At 37.3% G+C, this 21,218-nt stretch overlaps 1 protein-coding gene across 4 annotated transcripts in view; it reads left to right on the top strand.

The window, feature by feature from the left end:
* FCHSD2 (FCH and double SH3 domains 2) overlaps positions 1-21,218 on the top strand; it is a 163,735-nt gene that overhangs the window by 77,386 nt on the left and 65,131 nt on the right. For all 4 annotated transcript variants that reach the window (XM_030042981.2, XM_030042985.2, XM_030042984.2 and 1 more), the window contains exons 4-8: positions 10,316-10,392; positions 11,865-12,009; positions 16,744-16,877; positions 18,246-18,300; positions 18,715-18,843. In XM_030042981.2, coding sequence (XP_029898841.1) covers positions 10,316-10,392; positions 11,865-12,009; positions 16,744-16,877; positions 18,246-18,300; positions 18,715-18,843 — 540 coding nt within the window. The remainder of the gene's footprint in view (positions 1-10,315; positions 10,393-11,864; positions 12,010-16,743; positions 16,878-18,245; positions 18,301-18,714; positions 18,844-21,218) is intronic.

Here is a 21,218-nt window from a genome sequence, read left to right as displayed (position 1 = left end):
TATGGGGAAGGTGAGAATTTGGGAAGATGTTGCTTGGGGTGTTTTTTGATCCTAATTGGTGCTTTGCTTTTTCCCACAGCACCAGATCATGATCCTTGTCTGTCTCTCCACCACCATGGAGCTCTCACTTGGGTGGGGGGAAGAGACAATCAGCATTTCAGGAGTCCTTAGAGTCAGTTTTGTACTTGTTGCAAGTGATATTTCTCAGCAGTTCAAACAGAAGGTTGTGCAGAGAAGAAAAATAACTCTACCTGACAGCAGCGCTAGTTGAAACCCCACATCAAGTGCCTTCAAAGTCATATTAAAGAGGTACTTTTGGCTTGTATCCTTTAAAACAGCAGAAAATGATGGGGGGAAAGTGATACAGATCTCTCCCATCTCCTCCTTCACAGGCAGTGCTTTCTCAGATAAGGTTTGTGCAGACGGCTTGTTTGAGACAGAGGAAGGATGTGGCATTTGTTTCACAGAAGGCAGGGGAGACTGGTGCATCCAGTAAGTGTGAAAGTAGTTCCTCTTTTGAGTGAATGATACAACTGCTTTTTTACTTATAAACGTGGTATTTGGATTCTATTTTACATAGGTGAAGATGCCTGTGTCCTGAGAAACTTTACTTTGAATTAACACTAGCAATGAGACCTGTAAATGGAGAAAACCAGATGTTTAGCCATGACTTCATTCTCTTCAGTCCTTTAATACCAGTTTTATATGGTCTGTGCCTCAAAACTTAGAGCGAGGGAATGGTGTTTTGTGCCGTCTTGATTCACAACTACGCTGGAGCCTTGAAAAGATCTTGAGTAATTTAAACAGTTTTGAGTGGCTGCAGGAGTTGCAGCAGTCTGCGACGGCTGGCTGTGAGCAGCAGAGCTGGTAGCACTTCTCTGCTGGCATCTTGGCACGTTCCTCCCAAACGCTGGTTGAGAAGGGGGGGGTTGGAAGAAAGTGCACTCTTCCTCTTTGTCGGGGGTCAGTTAAATTACAGTGCTGGCACTTCTTACTTCTGCTTTGTGGGCTATGAAGGTAAAATATCTTCCATCTACAGATACGGGATTCTGCAGGCCTTTCTGTTGCAGTGTGGCACCTGACACTTTCTAACACTTGCTGATAGAAAGCAGTTCATCTAACAAAATCTCATCAGTCATTCTCTATGCTGGATGTTCGTGGAATACTAAATGGATTTCAGAGGCTTTAATTTCTAGATGTGCTAGTCAAGGTCCAAAGGTTGGTAAAAGTTTACTTAAAAGTGTAAAATGAACTCAGCCAAAAATTGTATTGTCTAGTGCAGTATGATGGAAAAGAGATCTACTTTATATGAAACTGTGTAAAGCAATGGTACCCCATTCAGTAATACTATACGGGACTTTGGTTTATCTATTAGGAGTGGGGATTTGCTCCAGAAGCATAGACTTTGGAACCAAGAGGCAAACAAATTTCTTCTCCAGAGCTGCTAATCTGCTTTCAGCTACACAGAAAAGTGATGTGGTGGGAACCTTCTGAATTTGTTTAATATAATCTAAGGCTCTGCCCTTTCCTGAGGTTTTCTAACAGTTTCATAGGGATTTTAAGAAAGCTAGCTATGAAAAAAGACACTGTATTTAGGTTTATGAAGAACAGCTTCACAATCTAGAAAAAGTTATTGCAAGTATAGGGAAGAGTAAATGTATATGGTCTAAACGCAAGCTACTTATATTTTGAAGACTAAAAAAAATTTTTGGCAGTTTCCCACATTTCAAGACTGCAGGGTAATTTTGCTCAGCCTGCTTCTGTTTCTGTTGGTGTCTCGGAGAGATGGGGGGTGTCTGTTTGCTTGGCATATGTGTGTACCTCCTCACAGGTTGCGGAGCTAGAAATTGCTGGATCTGCAAGAAGAGAGTCCCTAAACTTGAAGCTGGCTCTCAATACCAGTGAGGCAACCCTACAGTTTGGGTTCAGAAGAGAAAATATGTTGAAATATTCACTGGACCGTGCAGTAAGACAGTTTTGCATCAACGTAGATTTTTTTTCTTGAGTAATTTAGCAAAAGGCCTTAAAAATAACCTGGAATGTTTCTGAATGGCAACATATCTCTAGGTTAGCAATTTAAAATATGTAATTCAGCAAGTGAAAATAATTTATATAGATGAATACTTAGCTTGGTCATTGTAACTGGTTTTATTCTAGTTTGTAACTTGCTCAGAGTTGGAAGGATCTGCAATTTAGTTATGGACATGGTGCCACATCATGAAGATGACAATTATTTTTTTGAGCGCCTAAAATCCTAAGATTTGGAAGCCAAAGGCAGGAGAACTTGGAGAAAAAGCAAACAGTTTGAAGCTTAGTAAAGTATGTGTTTATTACTTAAAATTTGTTTAACTAATCTGTCAGGATAATCTTAATAATGGAGATACACAGATAAAGAAATTTCCAACTTTTATTTTCTGCCAAGTGAAGTAGAGCACTGTTTGTAGATTGGCTCATATTAATCCCTAGGTTATATATCTATCTTGGCCTGATGAAAGATCAGGAATATAATAGGTTAGAGGATATTTTGATGGGTAAGTCTGAATTGGCTCTGGGTCCAGTCAGCTTGGTTGCAGAGGATTTAGCCTCCAATAATTTCCCGTCTTAAAGCTGTGAGTGTTGTCTTTGAAAACTTTGAAAACTTTGAAAAAAGGGGCAAACTCAGTGCCAGGTTTTTTTTAAAAGGAGTGCTGATGGAGGAAGAGTGAAGTTATGTATCATTCAGGTTAGTTTAAATTCCTAGAAAAGCATTGCAGCAACAAATAGTAGTGTTAAGAAAAACCGCTTAACACCAGTTTGGTATGATGTTTTGACTTCTTTTTTGCTGTTGCAGGGTAACAGGTCTGTAAATACAGAAGGTGCTGGCTGTCTTAACTTTAGGGAGGTTATTGATTCTTTCATGTGGTGGTCTAAAACGCATGCTAGGGAAGTGTGGTCTGGATAAAATGACAAAACAGTGATGAAGAACATTTGGAAAATCATTTAGATATCAAATAGTTCTTTGCTAAAATGAATGAGGTTTCTTAGGGCCTGCCCTTAATCTGGTAGTAGTCAGCGTTATCATTAATAGCCTGGAGGAGTGAATAGGATGTATGCTTATTAAATTTACTGATACTGACTCAGGATGGGTGGCAGGTGTGTCTGCCAACAGTATTGAAGTTCAAAATCAGCTTGAAAAATCAGCATACTGTCTTTCAAGTTTTGCCTGCTACATTTCAAGGAAGATTTGGACCAACTGGAGAGAGGCCATAGGAGAGCAGTGAAAATCAACAGCAAAGAAAATAAGCAGGTTACAAATCAAGACTGAAAAATTTAGGTTTGAATGAAGAGGCACATGTTTACTCTAAAGCATTAAGGAAGTCTTGAAACAATAAAAAGACTGTTGTAATTTTTTTGGTTTATCTGCTGCATAATGTGCTGCAAATTGAAGTAAGTGATATTAGCCACATTAGAATAAAAATAGTTAGGGATTGGGATAAGATTCCACAATCTTTCCTGAATGGTCTTCACTGGTGTAGGATCATTCCTCCTTGAACCTGGGGGACTGTCATGTAGATGGCCTTCTGCCTTTCCTTTCTGCAGGATCCCACAGATACTTCTTCTACAAGTGGACTAAGCAGTTCTTGGGGGTTTGTTTCGTATTTTTTTTATCCCTTTTAAGGATTGAATATAGAAAGTAATGATAAACTCCAGGAGTAAGATGTTTTGGAAAGAATTGACATGCTTCCAGTGAAGTAATGGTTTTAACTCTTTAACTTTAACCTAACAAATGAACAAAACCCATGAAGGATAAGAGATTTGACACCTCCTTTGTTAAACCTGATTGCAAGAGTGCTCTAAGTGATATATAACTGCTATAAATTAATTTTTCAGCTTTCCCCTTTGTTTTCCTTTGCCTTCCTGTCATGCTTCAAATATTAAAAAAAAAAAGAGAAATGAAGCAGCTTGGAAAGAAATTGCGAATGAAAGAATGAAACTCGGTATTTTCTGGAACTGGAATCATCTAATGGTAGGAAGGAGTACCCCATCTCCAGGAAGGAGAAGCAACATGATTAGAGATGCAGCTTTACATTAGATAACCAGCCTTTCATAATATTTCTGGGGAGTTTTACAATTGATGCTGCAGGCACACGGAAACCTCTTTTATCGGTCGTTTAACCATATTAAAGGCAATGCAGATAAACAGTCCCAGCATAGTTTTGATCTGCGCCTTTTAGAAAGTATTAGGATGTGCTGTAGAAGTCCATGTGCTGCCTGTTTTGTGGTTTGTTTTCATTTTTATTTGTGCTGCAGCAGCACTTTAGTCACTGTCTCGTTGCCTGAGGCCCTGTGTAACCTCCGAGCAAAATAATTGTGCCTGACAGTGTTTTTGTTGTCAGCTTATAATGTAAAGTGGACCAAGTCACATCCTGCATGGAATCCCTGAATTGAGTCCGTACTGAACCGATTTCATTCTCATTAAACTGTTAAAGGTTTTATTCAATCTAGCTCTAGTAAATAAAATACCACTTTAAATAATCGCTGTGAACACTTAATAACTATCTTCGAATTTAATATTGAGACTAAATTGTTCTGTATTCAGGAACTGGAGTCCTCTTCTCACCACGCAGACTGCATTGCATTTTCCGCTCCCACACATTCCCTTCTCCCTGTCCAAATGTTTTGAAGAGATTGGCAACAGCATAAAATACGTTTCAAGTTACTCTTCAAGCTTGTGAAAAAAAAACAAAAAACATCTGTATGATTGATAAAGCTGTCTACAAAATTTTTGGCACTATGTATTTCGATGTTTCAGTGAGTCAGACTCATTGAGCTAGCTAAAGTCATGTAAAATCTTACTGATTTAAGAAAAGAGTCTGAGAACATTGGGGAAGCACAAGCATCTGAAATGTCTTTTTTGGATGCATCTTAATTTTTTTCATTTTTGTAGTAGAAGCATTATTCAAAATGGAGAAATTTCACATAGCTCAGTTGTGTGGGTTTTTTTCCTTCTCATTTTGGAGGATTCTCTGTATATGGCAGTTTCTCTTCATTCTCAGCCATGCTTACTGTCCTGCAACTAAAAATGTGATTTTAAAAATATCTGATATCAGTCAACTGCTGTTTTTACAACGGCAAGAAAGTCTTAATGTAACTCAATTTTGTTTTTTAAGAACCAGAAGTACTGAAATAAACTAAAATTTTCCATCTTACATGCAAATCACAGTAATAATGGTCCAACATTACTGAACATTCTTTTTCATTTAAAAACAAAACAGAACAAAGCTCGCTCATGCATAAGCAATGGATGGGTCTGATAATAAGAATTTATACATAACAAAACTATTACTTTTTCTTGCTGCTATTAGAGCGCCTTAATTTGCAGGTGTTGAATAGTACAACTGACTTCCAAACTTCTGTGAAGTCAGTTGAACTGCGAGTAACCTTATTCCTTGCAGAGAAGAAGTCAAGTAAAGAGATGCTAAAAACCTTTCCCTTGTGGAGTGTCTGCCTGCCAGAAGAGTACTTAGCGAACAAAGTAATGTCACTTAGTAAACAAAATAATGTCAGAAAGCTGTTGCTGTGGCACATAATACAAAGGCAGTGATCTCGAGGATCAGTCAAGCAAATTGCCATGCATGCATCTGTGGGGAAAAAAAAAAAAGCATTATTTTTTGTCTCTTGTCAGTGATCAGCGCTTGGAAAAGTTGTTCTTCAAACTAGAATAATAGTGTATTAACATCATGTAGTAGCTAATGAATATTAAACATACAGGACATCATCCTCCCAACTCACACTTGGCTTCAGGTAGGAACTCACCCCTCTTCTCCTGCTTTAATATTCCTTTGTATCTTCTCCGTTGCTGGCTGTTTCAAGGTCCCAGCACCGCTGCAAATGGCATGGCTGGAGGAGGCTTTTCAATCATAGGCTTGTTACAGCAGCTGCTGTCCATATGCCCTTCTCATCTGCCAGCCTCAGATTTAGCGTGTGCCTAAGGCCTTACCTTCTGGCTGGGCTTTTTCTACCATCCATTTCCTTTTTCCCACTCAGAGGGATTATTTGGGCCGTTTGCTTACAGCCTATGTTGGAGTTCCTTGGATCGCTGAGTATTAGAGATAACTCAGAGGACAGTATTTCTCTGTCCTCAATTCAAGGTTCCTTTTTAATGCAACAGTAATAGCAGAGTGTAGATCTGTTTGTAGAAATGGAAGTTATAAGGGGTTGGTTGATGGATTCTGCTCTGATAAAGAGAAGTGATCAAAATGATGCAAGATACTGAAACCACCTAAATGAAAAGGAGCACTAAATTTGTCTGGTTGACAGATATTTTCCAAAATGCAGTGTTACATCAGCTAGTGTCTGCCATGCTTTCTGCAATCAATAATAGGTTTTAGGGGACCTGGCTGTCATCAGCACCTCTCAATTATTACAGATAAAGTTCTTAGGACTGCTTTGAAAAGCATCATTCCTATACCTTTTAAAAAGACGCATACTTTTCTATCAGTGATCTTTTTAATTTGGGACATCTTTCCTTTTCTGGTGGTAATTACTTTCTGTTAGTATTAGAGCATTTAAAATTTTTTTTTTTCCTCCCCCAATATCTGTCACAACTGGCATTATTAGAAAATACCAATAAATAGACTTGAGGGTAAGATCTGGTAATAGGGAACATCAAATAGGAGCTGCAGCACAGGGAAATATGAATGTGAGCATACGTGAAACTGTACTGATTTTTGGATGGCCTTCCCGTTCAGCAGAATTTCATTTATAGGTGTTGATTCCTTGGATGATTGATTGACACAATTTTATGTCCCATCCATCCATCTGTTAGGCAGATTTGCAAACAGTTGAAGTACCCATGAATGTGTAATATTAATGTGTTTGTAGCATAGAGATATAACATGCATTTTGATGGGGGGAGGAAGGGAAAACCAAGACGTGGAGGAAGGATATGCGTCTTCTTCAGATGAATTAAAATTGGGTTTATGTGACAGCCGGTCTGTTTACACTGTTTTATATTTGCTATTTCTAAATCCTGCTTAATTTGTTAATAACATGCACAAGCAAAGTCACCAAGTATGTTTCTTTTGACAAAGGGTGAGCAGAGGTTGCACAGTGCTTGCAGGGGATTTCAGACATTTTTGACCTTTCATGTCAATAATTATTGATTAAAAATAGTGTACTTTAAAAGAAGTCAATTGTCATTACCATTAAAAAAATAAATAACTGAACTTTTTTCAAATTCAATGATATACACCATAGAATGAAGTGGAAAAAATTAAATCAGAAAACCTTCTTGTTTGACAGCCTTCAGAGCAGACTGTTCTTGTAGTTTTGGTGAATTGTGGTTTTATTTATACTAAAAATGGTTTTAGTGTTTCTTCAGATACCAAAAGTTTTGAAGGCAGGCCCATGCCTTTGCGCGGTACATGGAGGTGCCCAGCACACTGGGACACAGGGCTCGTGGGCCACATGGCAGCTGGGGATGCAGATACACCGACCTCGCAATATTGCTTCTCCTGGACAGGATTTTAAGTCGTGACACTCCGGCTGTCTGTAGCCCAGTGAAACTGAGAGGAAGGAGAGGTTTTATGGATTTCACTCAACTTTGGATGGGGATTTATGTTGTAATTTTTGATAGCGCCTTTACTCAGTGAAGCTCTGTCCCATTCTCTAAAGTTACTTTTAAACAAATAATAAGGAAATGTGCCATCAAACAATACTGAAATCAGGAGAGCATTCTGCATGGACTTCTGTTCTTGCCTCTCTACAAGTTTATTCTTGTGTTTAAATATAATTATCTCAAGCCTGTTAAACATGATCAATGTGCACCTTTGAGGAAAAAACAAGCACGCTCCTAGGCTGTGGGTGAAGTTGGGCGATGCCAAAGGTTAAACAATCAGTTGACTTCCCTGCTTGAGCCCAACAGTGGTATCTTTGTTTCGGTAGAGCAAAACAAGAAGTGTTATTGAGAATAGAACAAGGAGGATCTCATACAAAAAAGTTACATTCAGCATAAATTTTAAGAAAGCAAACCTACTGTACTGGTCTAATTAAAAACTATATGTTCGCCGACAGCAGTTTTGTATGAAATGCCAACGCTTGGTTTATCGGTTTTCATGAATGGGTACTAAATGATCAGACACCTTTGACATGCAGCTGGAGCCTTCTCTTTGATGTTTCATTGATTTCGGTGATGAGCTTGTTCAGTTTGGAAATAAATGGCTAAGCTCATATAATCGCGCTAGTTTTATAGTTGATTCGCTGACAACAGTAATAAGGTTTCTGTGTGCAAAAATGGCTTTATCTATCCCTGTTGTGACTTTTTTACATCTTTCATTTTGGCATAGCTTGCCCTTAACTGCCAGTTAGCTTTTTTCATAGTTAGTTTTGTGTTTGTGGATGTTCAGCATCTTAGGGCAGATCTTGTAGGTAGAGTGTGATACAGAAGGGATGGAAACATGAAAATAGCACCAGGTGGGAGTACCTAATAAAGTTCCAAATCTCATCACAAATTCCTCTGCCAGAGTTAAAGGAAATGTTATTTTTCCTTTTATCTGGAATTTTTAATAGCTACCTAATGTAATTCATGAATTTTTTTAAAAAATGGAAGAAACTGCAATGGAAATGCAAGAATTTATGGTTACAGGCATAACTTTACCTGTGGAAAGTATTGCTGACTGTATACATGAACATGTCAGAATGAAATACCAACGTGGAATTTGAAAATGACCCTTAACTGAGCAAAAAGTGCAATGGAAATCAGGGAAGGTAACTTGGGAAGGTGCGGAAGCTTGGAATGGGAAATAGCAGCATATTGGTACACTTATTAATGAGTTTCGCGTTAAGAAATTAGCTTCACAAGGACTATTAGCATAAACCTGTCTGTACGCATTGTTAACACTGAAAACTGGTACCCAGCTCAGCAGACTGGTTCAGAGCAGTTGGAGTTGGACTCTAAGGTGAAATAGATATATTTAATATGAGGGAGCCTAAGTTTTCCACTAATGATGTGTTAGCAACAATTAACATTTTTCTATGTGAAAGTGTCAATCAGATTGTAAGCTTGGTAGTAAATTTTAGCATCAAATGGGCTGGTAAGACAAGAATGAAATCTGGTTGTGCTTTCTGAGATAGTTCTGATATTTTTCTCTAGGAGAACTTAAAGGCTGCCCTAGCAGGTGATAGCATCTTAAATGTAGTATGGAAAATGTAAACAAATGATGCTGCACCGTGCCTCTCATTGAGTGGGTTGGATGTGAAGAAGTCTCAATCGAGGATTTTCCCCAGGATACACTCTTCTGGACAGCATCTGCGGGTTTGATTTTTCTTGGCTGGAAAGGGAATTTCAACTCAGGTCTCCCACTTCTTTGCTAAGTAGACTTTTATACAAAAGCTGGAGAGTGCTTCTCTGGTGATGGCTCTTTTGAAGAAGGGGGAACGCTGCTCAGCGTTCATAAACCCGTCATCCAATTCCATGAGTTGGATAATATACATCCTCTTTTCCATGTGATGGTACTCAGTTCATAAGTGATATATACTGTTAAAAGAGGTTACAAGCCAAAGGAGGGACTGCTGCTACAGCGACTCTCCCTGCCTCGCATTGTTTACAAATTTGGTTTTGCTGCTTTCTGAGCTTGAATATGAAAATGTTGTTATTGATTTTTGAAGACGGTGCAAAGTGAAACATAGAGACTAAAGAGTGTAATTAACATTAATAATTAAAAATGAACTGCATTTTTCAATCTCTAGTCTGTTGTAATCCTCTGAGCAAAGGCTTGATCCTGTGAGCAGTAGAGCTTCTTTGATTCACTGATAACGGTGCAACCATGAATGATGAAAGTTGTGCATTTCGGTTTGGGCAGATAAATGGCCAGATATGTCATTGCTTCTCAGAACCCCATGTCCTCATTCAGATAAATAAAAATCTTGATTCTTATAGCTTATGTCTTATGTCTTATGAGACATTTTTCTTGCAATATTCCTGTTTCTGATTCTGCCACACACTGCTCAAACATCTTCTGTACTATTGGTCTCACAGGGGTTAGTCACATGCAGAAATACTTTCAGAGCTGAGGTGTGCATGTGTCGATCTCAGCTAGAGTCCCTCTGATTTAAAATATTAACATGAAACTCATTAATTGTCCTCAACAGAAACTAAAGTCAAACAAAAATATAAAAAGGGGTAAAAATAACAGTCTTGCAATGTAGTAGTTTGCTAATACTATAGATTGATTGCTTCTTTATATGTCAGGTTATAATTTGTCTGATACAGCAGTAAAAATGTTACTTTAGGTACCTCTTATTTTTAACTTTCTCTTTTTCCTTCTTTTAACAGAGCATTCAGAAGCTGGCTAGCCAATACTTAAAGAAAGACTGGCTTGGAATAAAAGCTGATGAACGAAGTGATTATAGGTAATTTAACAGTTGGATATCTCAAAATAGCTGTCTTTATAATTTCAATTTGTATAATTATTTTACTCAACAATGAAACACTGCTCTTCTGTAGATAGTTATTTTTTTTCTTTGTTGTAGAGCATTGCCAGTTAAAAGTGAAGCTTTGTTTTCCCCTGAAATTCTGGGATTAGTCTTAAATAGATGTTTATTATTTGAATAATTTAGGAAGATTGGAAAAACAAAATGGCAAGACAGGACAACAACTGCAATTGTGCACCCTGTTTGGGTATTAATGCTTGTATCTGAAAATATATCTTAGTAAATAGCTTTAAGGTTAGAGTAATAAGCATGTGGATTTCTTCACAGGAAAAGACAGCAACAAATTTCTTTTCAGGAGGCCATTCTTCATGAAGATCACAGATCACATCTGACAGCAAGGAGGACGCAAAGCAAGAAACAGTTGTTTACAAACTTAGTTTCATTAACATGAAAGGTGGATCATAACATGAAAACAGAAATGACTCAGTTGCTGAAAACCTCCTACCTTTGTATAGTACCTCCTAAATATTTTGAAAAAGTTTTAAGATACTTTATTTTAATGTGTTCTTTGTATTCTGACAAGTTTTATTTCAAACAGGAAAAAATGTTGATAGATTTGTGTTTTGGACTTTCAGCACCTTCATACCACTTGTGTATCCGAGAAGGAATAAACTGAATTATCAGTCTTAAGTATATATAAAATGCTCCCATAACACAGAGACCTGTCCTACCTGCAGTTTGCTCCCCACTCAGCAACCTTTCATGCCGTCAGATACACCCATGGAGCCCAGAGGTCTTCTCCAAATACCTGCTGCCCCCTCCCTTCTTATCACCAAGTACTTGGGCTCTGCAAGCTCCAGCAATCTTTCCTTTCTGCCAGCTGCAGGGGACATTTTGTCATCTTCTTCCCCCGCTCTCCCTGCTCCACCTTCTCCTTCTGACCTGGGCACTTCTGAGCTTTTGTAAATTATTGGGGCCCTGCAAAGCTACACAGCTACAGTTGTTGTCTTTGGCCTGTTACACATGATGAAGAAACTACAGGTAGCTGAGGCAAAATTGATTAGCAGTCTAGAACTATTTGCTTGATTGCAAGATGCCCAAAATCATAAAATCCATGTTCTTATCAAAAATTGTCTGGCTTTGGCTGCTGGATTCTGTAGGGTCTGTTCCATTAGAGCAACAGTTTCAACTGAAAATGTTTGCCACAAAATTCACTCACTAAGCAGGGACAGGAGGGAAAATTTTTACTTTTAGTAAAACTTCAGTTAAAACTTTTGTTAAAAGTGCAGGTATTTGTCAGATCAGCATGAAGGACTGTGCTTTAGCTTTATTTTTAAAAGCAATCCTTTGAAGAATTGTGCTGCTATTATGTAAACCAACCTGTATTTTCAGTGTATTGCCCAGCCTCCCTTTCTTCCTTCCCATAACCTTTCTGTGTTTCATTATTTTAGGAGCATGTACTCAGTTTGGAAATCACTTTTAGAAGGCACGATGCAAGTGGCCCAATCCCGACTCAGTATCTGTGAGAACTATAAAAACTTAATTTCTGAACCAGCCAGGACTGTACGGTGCTTTAAGGAACAGCAGTTGAAGAAGGTATTTGCACTTTAATAAGTTATTTAAACTTATGTTGGTTTTATTTAGAAAAAAATGGTTATTAGAAATCTTTTAGTATGGCACTTCTAAAATACGTATGTACTTTTCAGTGTCTTCCTATGCATGTTGTTATAGAAGTAAATAGCCAGCTTGTTGAAGATCTGAGCTATGTTATCTGAAATCAAAGTTGCTTGGAAATGAGTCTTTTAAAATGTGATATGCAGTTGGTCAAAACTATCTGCAAATCTAACATCATGCTGTGGCAATTACATTGAATTGGTTTTGCAGTGACAATTGCAAGTGGGTTTTATTAGAATAGGTTCTGATTTTAAGAAAAGGTGTATCTTAAACCTGAAGGAATGACTTGTGCAGTCTTCAAGACGTAGAATTCAGGTTATCCAGCCACCTTCTGTAAAGGTATCACAAGTAAGTATTCCAAAAGCTGCCATAATTGATTTGTTAATCCATGCAGAGAAAATAGCGTAGTTCAAGGAAAAAAGTAAGCTTGACTTTCATTTAATTGGTTGTTGCCTTTGAAAGTCATTTATGTCTTAAGAGGTCTCTACCATACCTCTTAATACAGAACGCGTTTCAAATATAATGCTAGGTTCCATCTGTTTCCATAAGGCAGTAAGACACAATTTAAAAATACAGTGATGTGTATTTAAGTACTCTTCATATTTTAATTATTTTGTGTTTGTGTTCTGTGGATTTTGCTGGAGCAAGGAGAAAGCCTTCTGTTTTAAAGAGTGAGAATAGTTTACAAAAAGTCACTACTGCACCAAACATACATTTTTGGAAGTTTTCAAGAATGATTCTTTTCAAATGCTCAGTGTGTGCCTTGGATGAAACATAACATAAGGAGGGAAATAGAAATGCTTGTGGAAGGTACTTTCTCAGGCATTAGTTGGTAGTTATAAATGCTCAATAATAATGTACGGAAGAAATATTTATTAACATCACCTCTGCATTTAATTTGAGGTAGGCTGAACGATCCATTCAAGGTAAAAGAAAAAAAAACCCAAAACCAAACAACACACCATTTCAGTTTTGTTTGCTAAAAAGTGATGACAACTAACAGTAACTTATGTAGTTATATATTCTAGAGTAGTATTTTGTAAAATATTTGGCTACAAACTTCTAAATAGATGTTAGTGTAACATGAGCTCTCATTTTCTGAACAAGTTATTATACAGCTCTTAGAAGCGTGTAATATCTGTTTTTCTGGAGGAAAAACTAACTTTATTAATGTTGTTCTGTTGTTCTGTGGAATTTCATTTTTCTGTGAAGCTTTCCAAACAATGCTGTAGCAATTTTGTAGTATCCTTACTGAGTAAATAATCTCCAGTTCTATCTTTCTGCAAGTGCTGATAGTTCAGTGTTTAGGAGTCTGCAGTAGAAGTGGGGACCACTTCCTTAAATTTATGCAAATGATAGAGGTTCCTTTTTTCCTGCACTTTTGAATTAGCAGAACAAGTTATTAAAATTATCAGGGAGGTACTTCTGCTTCAAAGTATTCTAACAGTGATACACTTTTTCTACAATGTGGAATAACCATCCACTTGGTGGTATTAATTTTCCTCCACAACAAATTTATTGTTTTATACAGTGCAGTTTGTCACCCTTTCCTTTGGATTTCCGAACAGATAAATGATATTTTGTACTGACCTCCATTCAGACAAAGCTGATCAAAATTGAAATTCAGTCAGTAAAATACTTGTAACGTTACACTGGAATGCCCATCTAAAATCAAGTTTCTATTAGAAACAGCGTCTCCTTCCAAGGTTGCAGTAGGTATTGAGTTGCTCTTGATGAGATGTCATCTTTATTTTCCAGATGTTTCTGTAAACTTTTACTTCCGTGACGTGGTAGCATATAGAAACTTCATTTTTATGACCCATTTTAATACTAAACTGGAACAATTTCAGAAAACCTCTTCATAATTTGCTGAAAAATATTGCTAAATTGCAAGATGACTCTGGAGCAGGGGTAATAAATGTGTCTCCTGTAGACCACGTCTGACCTCTTAAGAAAACCGATCCCCTGCCCTCACTCAGCAGCTCTTGGACACAGACGAGAAGGCTGTTTAGAGGGCAGCAGCCCCCTCTGCCATTATCTTTCCCCAGAGACCTTGTAAGCTTATCCCCTAAGTGATGTGTGTTTTCATACGTTGGCCTTGGAAGACAAGGCAGAGAGCTGCAGTGTACATTCATCAGGCATCTTCAGGAAAGATGTCGTGGCCACCACTGCAGACGTTCGCACGGATCTGTATCAGAAGACTGAAAGGCAAACAGAATAAAATCGCTCTGCATGGAGGCATTGCATCAAGAAATCATCTCCGTCAGCTCTCTGAAACAGCTTTTTACATACAACCAGTGTATAGCCAACCCAAAACCCCTAAATGGCATCCAGTCTCCTGACAGTTTTTTATTCTTAAGAGATGCCAAAGCAAGATTATTTTATGCTTTTAAAATGATTGTGTTAACAACTGGGGTTATTTGATATTTTAATTTTTTGATGCTGGCAGGAGACTGCAGGGATCAAAATACCAATTGATGTAGCAAAAACCTAGTCCTTTTGAAATGATTTTAGGTCTCTCTCAGCTGTCCAATATATGCAGATTTTTCTACCTTTCGTTTTTCTATCATACACTCAGGGGTCTTCAAAAAAACCCAATCCTGCCCTCAGCCACTCCCCAAACCACCCACCCACTGCGAAGCTTACCTTACGGAGCCCATTGCTTTATTGCTCTGCCCACATCAAATACTGGTTTTAGTGTGAACTTATATGAATTTTTACGTACTTTACAGCCAGAAAGGAATTTGACACTTTTAGTGAGAGCAGAATTGTGTGATGGGAAGATGAGCAATTTCTATTGACTGAAACAAAAAGTTTCTTTTTTGCAGGTGGCTGGATATTACTTTTAACAATTGTTGAATACTGTGAAATTAATGTTACGTTGTTAGATTACATCGCTTTATTAGTCTTGCAGTGCTTGTAAAAGAGGTTACATGCATTAATAATTAGTGTAATGAAAAACATTAGGTGTTTAGGAGGGGTGTTCAGTAAGAGGACAACATGTGGCACCTTGAATGGGAGAAGCTGGGTATGTGATAATGGTGTGAAAAGAGGTGGGACCTTGGGTCTGGTCTTTGAAGGACAGAAAGGCAAATTGAAAGGCAAACTGGTTTCCTTAAGCTAGCTTGAGGCTCTGCCTCTAAGTATTGCCTGGAGCCTTCGTTGACCACATCTAGTCTGTAATATCTATAATTAAATATAAATGCATTGAACTATCACTCTTATATGTACTTAAGCTAGTTTGGGTAAAAGAAAATCTTTACAAATCTCTTTTTAAAGATAGTATAATTCTAAATATTGATAATTCACATGTGGTTTAAGTAGATTCTTTCTGTTTAACATAGATCCTTTCCCAGAAATTTTTTTTGAAGCTGGTAGGATGTTTGAAGAACTGCTGAACATTTTGGTAATTGTGGGTTAACTACGGTCAGCAGTGCAGCCCAGGCAGCCGCTCGCTCACTCTTCTCTGGCAGGATGGGGGAGAGAATTGGAAGGGTACAAGTGTGAAAACTTGTGGGTTGAGTTAAAGACAGTTTATTAGCTAGAGCAAAATAAGGAATTCATTCAGTCATTCCCACCGGCAGGCAGGTGTTCAGCCATCTCCAGGGAAGCAGGGCTCCATCAGGCATAACAGTGACTTGGGAGGACAGATATCCTAACTCCGAATGTGTTCCCCCCCCCTTCCTCCTTCTTCCCCCAGCTTTTATTGCTGAGCACGACGTTGTATGGTCTGGGATACCCTTTGGTCAGTTAGGGTCAGCTGTCCTCACTGTGCCCCCTCCCACTCTCTTGTGCACCCCAGCCTACTTGCTGGCAGGGCAGCGTGAGAAACAGAAGAGACCTTGCCACTGTGTAAGCACTGCTCAGCGACAGCTAAAATATCCCTGTGTTATTAACACAGTTTTGGTCACAAATCCAAAACATAGCACCATACCAGCTACTATGCAGAAAATTCATACTCTCCCAGCCAAAACCAGTACAGTAATTTTTCTGCTATTCTTTTGAATATTATTTTTTGACATTAAAATGTATGTCGTAACACTGGTTGGGTCATATGGAAAATGGGTGGAATTATTTTCACTCCTTGACTAGCTTGCTATACATCTTAAGCCTCTAAGTTTTCTTTGTGAACGACACTGCTTTCTGATATAACCCTATTTGTTGAAAAGCTCTCGAAATAGTTTAAGAAAAATGAGCTCTTAAAATAATGTTTATCAAATGGTTATTGTTGCTGTTGTGTTGTTGTGTTTTACATGGAAGCTTTTCTCTTATGTTGTAAATTTTAGAGAAGGAAAGATTAATTATTTTTTGTATCACCTCCAGTAGATTGCCTTTGGATTTTTCCCAATTGTATTCCAATTATTTCAACTAATTACCTCATCCAAAGCTTTCAGAACTTTTCTGTTTAATTTGCAAGTTATCGTTGAATTTGAATAAACAGCAGTAGAAAGAAAGAAAGAAAAATGATTTTATGTTCTGATCAGCTTTAAAAGAAAGGGATGAATAATTGACCAAGAGTGACTTGGAGACCATTTTGTTCCATGTAAAATGTAATTCCATGTAAAATGTAATAAATAAATGTAGTAAAATTATGACGATAGTATTATTTGGATGCAAAAAAAATTAATGTTTTGTTTCCTGAATGCTTTTTTTTAGTGCGTGGACCAGTTGACAAGGATCCAAGCTGAATTACAAGAGACAGTAAAAGATTTAGCTAAAGGCAAAAAGAAATATTTTGAGACTGAACAGATGGCTCAAGCAGTGCGGGAGAAAGCTGATATTGAGGCCAAGTATGTTTTTATAATAGCATATGTATAAATAATTGCATGCTTGTAAAGCAGACTTGTACTTGTATTATTTTTTATATTTGATATTATGTTGGAAGAAAGATAATTGCTTTCAATGAGCTTGTACCAATTTTTTTTCTTTTTGCATATATACGTTTTTGTAACCATTTCAAGCATGCTACTACCCTGATAGTAAAGTATAACTTACTTGGGCTGGTTTCTTTAGGAAGGAGTTTAAACTAACTGCTTTAAATTGACATTTTCAGAGGACAGTACGTGAGCTGGCACTCTTTTTGATATTAAAGGCTGCTTACTTCCTTTACTCTCCACAGATCTCAAATTTGGTATCAGTCCATTTGGAGGGGGAGAGGGGATGGGACACTATTTTCCATTTTTGAAGATAAATTTCTGAAGCTTTAGGTTTTTATGCTCCTTGACATCCTAAAAAGGTTGATTTCCTTCCTTTCAGGAAAGAGTAACTCACATGTTTTCAGTTTGGAGTTTGGCCTGTCTTGTGGGAGTTTGCCTGACCCTTTTTTGCGAATTTATTTATTTTTTTTATTTTTAGAAATTACTCAGAATCGTTCTCAGGGAATGAAAAGAAATTATGGTTTCATTAGAGAATTTTTCTCTCTTTCACTTTATGGGGGCTGGATGACGAAAAGAAGAACTTTAACAAGATTACCTATAATACCTGAAGAAAGTAAAAAAAAACAAAGAAACAAACAAAACAATCAAAACCTTGAGCTTGAGAATTTGGGGACAGATTAATGCTGCAGTATTGGGCAGATTAAAATAGCTATTTACTTGATTTTGCTTTCTTACTTTTTAAACCACCGTGTTTCAAATAGCTGAGTAGTTCTCTAATTCTTTTTCATGAATCCAAATGTGAAAATCAAACCAGTTATGCTTTTAAAAATATGTGTGTGTATGTGGGTACTCTTCTAGCTTCCTGGAATATAATTACTAATGGTTTTGCATTAATATCCCTTCAGATGACCAGTAGTTCAAATTTATAGCACTTTGTGTCTGGAGAGTTAACTTAAAATCCATCAAACACCAAAATGACTTGAGTTGCAGCCGCCACCCAATTCCTCTTTCACAATGTATTTAAATTTTGTTCCAAAATCAGGGTAAGCTGTGCAAAAGATCTCAGAACATACAATGAAGATACTATTGATTTAGCAGAGGATAATTTGTAATATTTTCCTCTATCCTTAAGCTTTACTTAAAACTATACAAATAAAAATTTAGGCATAAACAGTTATTTAAATTAAAATTTTGCAGAAGTGAAGTGCAGTGGACTGTTTATCCTGTACTTTTATAGAAATGGTGTAAGACAGTAATATCTTCTGTTAATTTCTGTTTCAGGTCCAAACTTAGTCTTTTTCAGTCAAGAATAAGCTTGCAGAAGGCAAGTGTAAAGGTGAGTATAAGAAGAACTTAAATTTTGGTGCTAATTTCATGAGGCATATGACCAAAGTTGTCTGGAATCTAGAGATGACTGACATTTTGGAAGGTATATTGTTAGAACCAGTGATGAGATAAGAGCACTCTCTCGGCAGTCAGTGTGCAGAGTTACATATGACCAAGTTTACAAGGAAATTTTTTCTAATGAGAGTTATAACTGTTCTTTGAAGACCGCATGTGAAATTACAACTGCATGAGAGAAAAATACATTAGAAATCACCTTACTGTTAACAAAACTGTTAAGCTATTAATCCCTTAAAGTTTTGACTATATTAATACATACATATGCATATTAATTTACTATTTATACATATTTGGTCATTTAACTTCTCATTAGTACCTATCTTTTAACTTCCATTTCTTGTTGTAGTTAAAAGCACGACGATCCGAGTGTAATTCCAAGGCTATCCATGCAAGGAATGATTATCTTCTCACTTTAGCAGCTGCTAATGCACACCAAGATCGCTATTATCAAACAGACTTAGTAAACATTATGAAGGTAAGGAAGCTAATTTATTTATGGGAGTTGGGAAGTATGAAAATCTGGAAAGCAAAATGAGTGAAGTACAAAATCTCGGGTTGCTTTGCAACAGCAATGTTGACTTTTCCAACATGCTGTAATAGATGAGAGCGCAGCGTAGTAATAATAGATTCTGCAATAGTGTGCGGGATACTTGGTACCAATTATCAAGCCCCAAAACTAAGCAGTCACCTTTACTTTTTAATTCACTTTTTTTCTGAAAAACTCACTTGCATAAAGGAATCAAGTTTGTAAAACTTAGACCTGTATTTTCCTATTGTAGTTGACCTTAAGTAAGCTGGAAATTTTTTAGTTCTTCAGCAGCATATCCCATAATCCTTTTTTTGTATCCAGTTATCTGATCAGAACAATTGTTCGTGGTATGATTAATGAAAATATAATCACTAAATATCTTGGTTTCAAACTATGAATTTTAGAGAACAGCAAATCAGCGTTGCTGTTCTCACACGTGGCAGCTTGCCAAGTCAAGCTAGGAGTAGATACTTGAACTCATAGGAAATGATATACTTAAAAAGTTCAAATATGATTGCTCACAGTTTTGGGGGTTTTTTAATATCATCCGAGAATTACTTAAATGTACGCTATTCCTGTGTCTTAGAATTAGGTAGTTACAGATAAATTGTAAAATCTGTAAAATCAGCTATTTAAAGCTAATTCATACTTTATGTAGTTGCATTTCATATATTGACATTTTCAAAGTTTATTTAAATTTGCTATCTACAAACTATGTCCAGGTGATGCAATCAGGCATGGCAACTTAGAAGTCTGTAATTTGCATTTAAAATTGCTTTATTGAAGAACTATCACTGTATTATAACAAATCACTGTATTATCAGCATGCTTTTGCATACTGGGGGAAAAAAACATTGATATGAAAAGCAGGTAACCTAAGTAGAAAATGAGAGCACAGAAGGAGGCCTCCAAGGGATTCTTCTATGTAATTCCATTATATCTTGACTAAGTTAACCACTCCTCCAGCAGTATATGCGTGCCTTTTAGAGTATGTCACAGCCTGTGTTATAAATTCATCGCTATGCCTAATATCTGACTTCCTGGAAGGCTAAATCAGATCTGGGCATCTCAGAGGCCATGCAGGGCTGATCGTACTTGAGGCAGCAACCCTGTCTTTGCTCTGTATGTACGTGTGTGTGTGGTTGTGCTTTTCTATTAGTAAAACATGAATATTTGTGCTGACTAAATGTTTAGTACATGGTAATGGTTATAAAGTAAGTATTTCTTTATAATACTGGAGATAAAATTATTAGTTGATGCTTACATAAGATAATTCCATCCTTACATGCATGGTTGGCTGTCATCAGTTAACACTCGGAAGTAACGCCAGAAGTGAATTTAATATGTTCACGACAAACCAACCAAAAAGGACATTTGAAATAATAAAAAAAAACAGCAGATAGCCCAGGTAAAATTATGACTGGCTCTGGTGGGTTATGGCTGCTCTTGTCTCAGGGCGTTGTAACATAATCCCTGCAAAGGGATTCTTGTTTCCTCTGTATGTCTGGCTACATTTTGCGTGTATGACAAACTAAGCTCATAGTGAGCTAGGCAGGACCTTCATCTCTTTGAGTTCCATAAACGTTTATGTCTTTTGGATGGTGTGGGCTTTCTGTACTGTGACGTTAGAAACCTGCAGATACCCCAGGAATGTGGGGTTTTTATAAGTTGCCATAAAAAAATCAAACTAAAAGCCGTTGAATCATTTGAAAGACTGAAAAATACAACACTAGAAACCCAAGTCCTGCTGGTGCCGTTCCTGTGCACGTGTGCCATTGTCCATAGATGTTCTATGTGCACGGGCTCCACTTGCTAAAGTTGCTGCTGATCTATGGTGGTTTCTTTACCCAGTTATTGGGCTCCCTATTATCCGGTCCTTTCTTTTGCAGAGCTCGTTTTGAAGCTTTTTTCAAGGTGAGCCTTTTTTTTGATATGGAAACCTCTCTGTGCAACCTATTCTTCTATATAAATAATTGTGGTTTACTGAAAATGTAAGTTGCAAGGACTTTCATTGAGCCAAATTACTTTGGAAGCAAAGGACAACATTCAGAGGTTTTTTTCGGCATCTTTCTCAGATATTTATAGCAGTTGAATCTCCTCGTCTAGTAAACAACTGTGTTCTTAATGAAGAACTGTAAATTTAGGTTTTTTGCACTGTTGTTCATGAGCAAAAAATACGTGGGAGCACACCCACATGTCCTTGCAACAGGGTCATTCTTTGGAGGAAGGGAGAGAATAAGTCAAAGGCAAAGTCTCAAACTGAAATGGCTACTGAATGCATTTTAGAAGACAGGGGCAAAATCCTCAGGAAAATCAAATGT

Source organism: Aquila chrysaetos, chromosome 19 (genome assembly GCF_900496995.4).
Source record: "Aquila chrysaetos chrysaetos chromosome 19, bAquChr1.4, whole genome shotgun sequence".
Taxonomy (NCBI): Eukaryota; Metazoa; Chordata; class Aves; order Accipitriformes; family Accipitridae; genus Aquila; species Aquila chrysaetos.
Note: the sequence above shows the minus strand (reverse complement) of the source record. Positions and strands in the feature narration are given on the sequence as shown.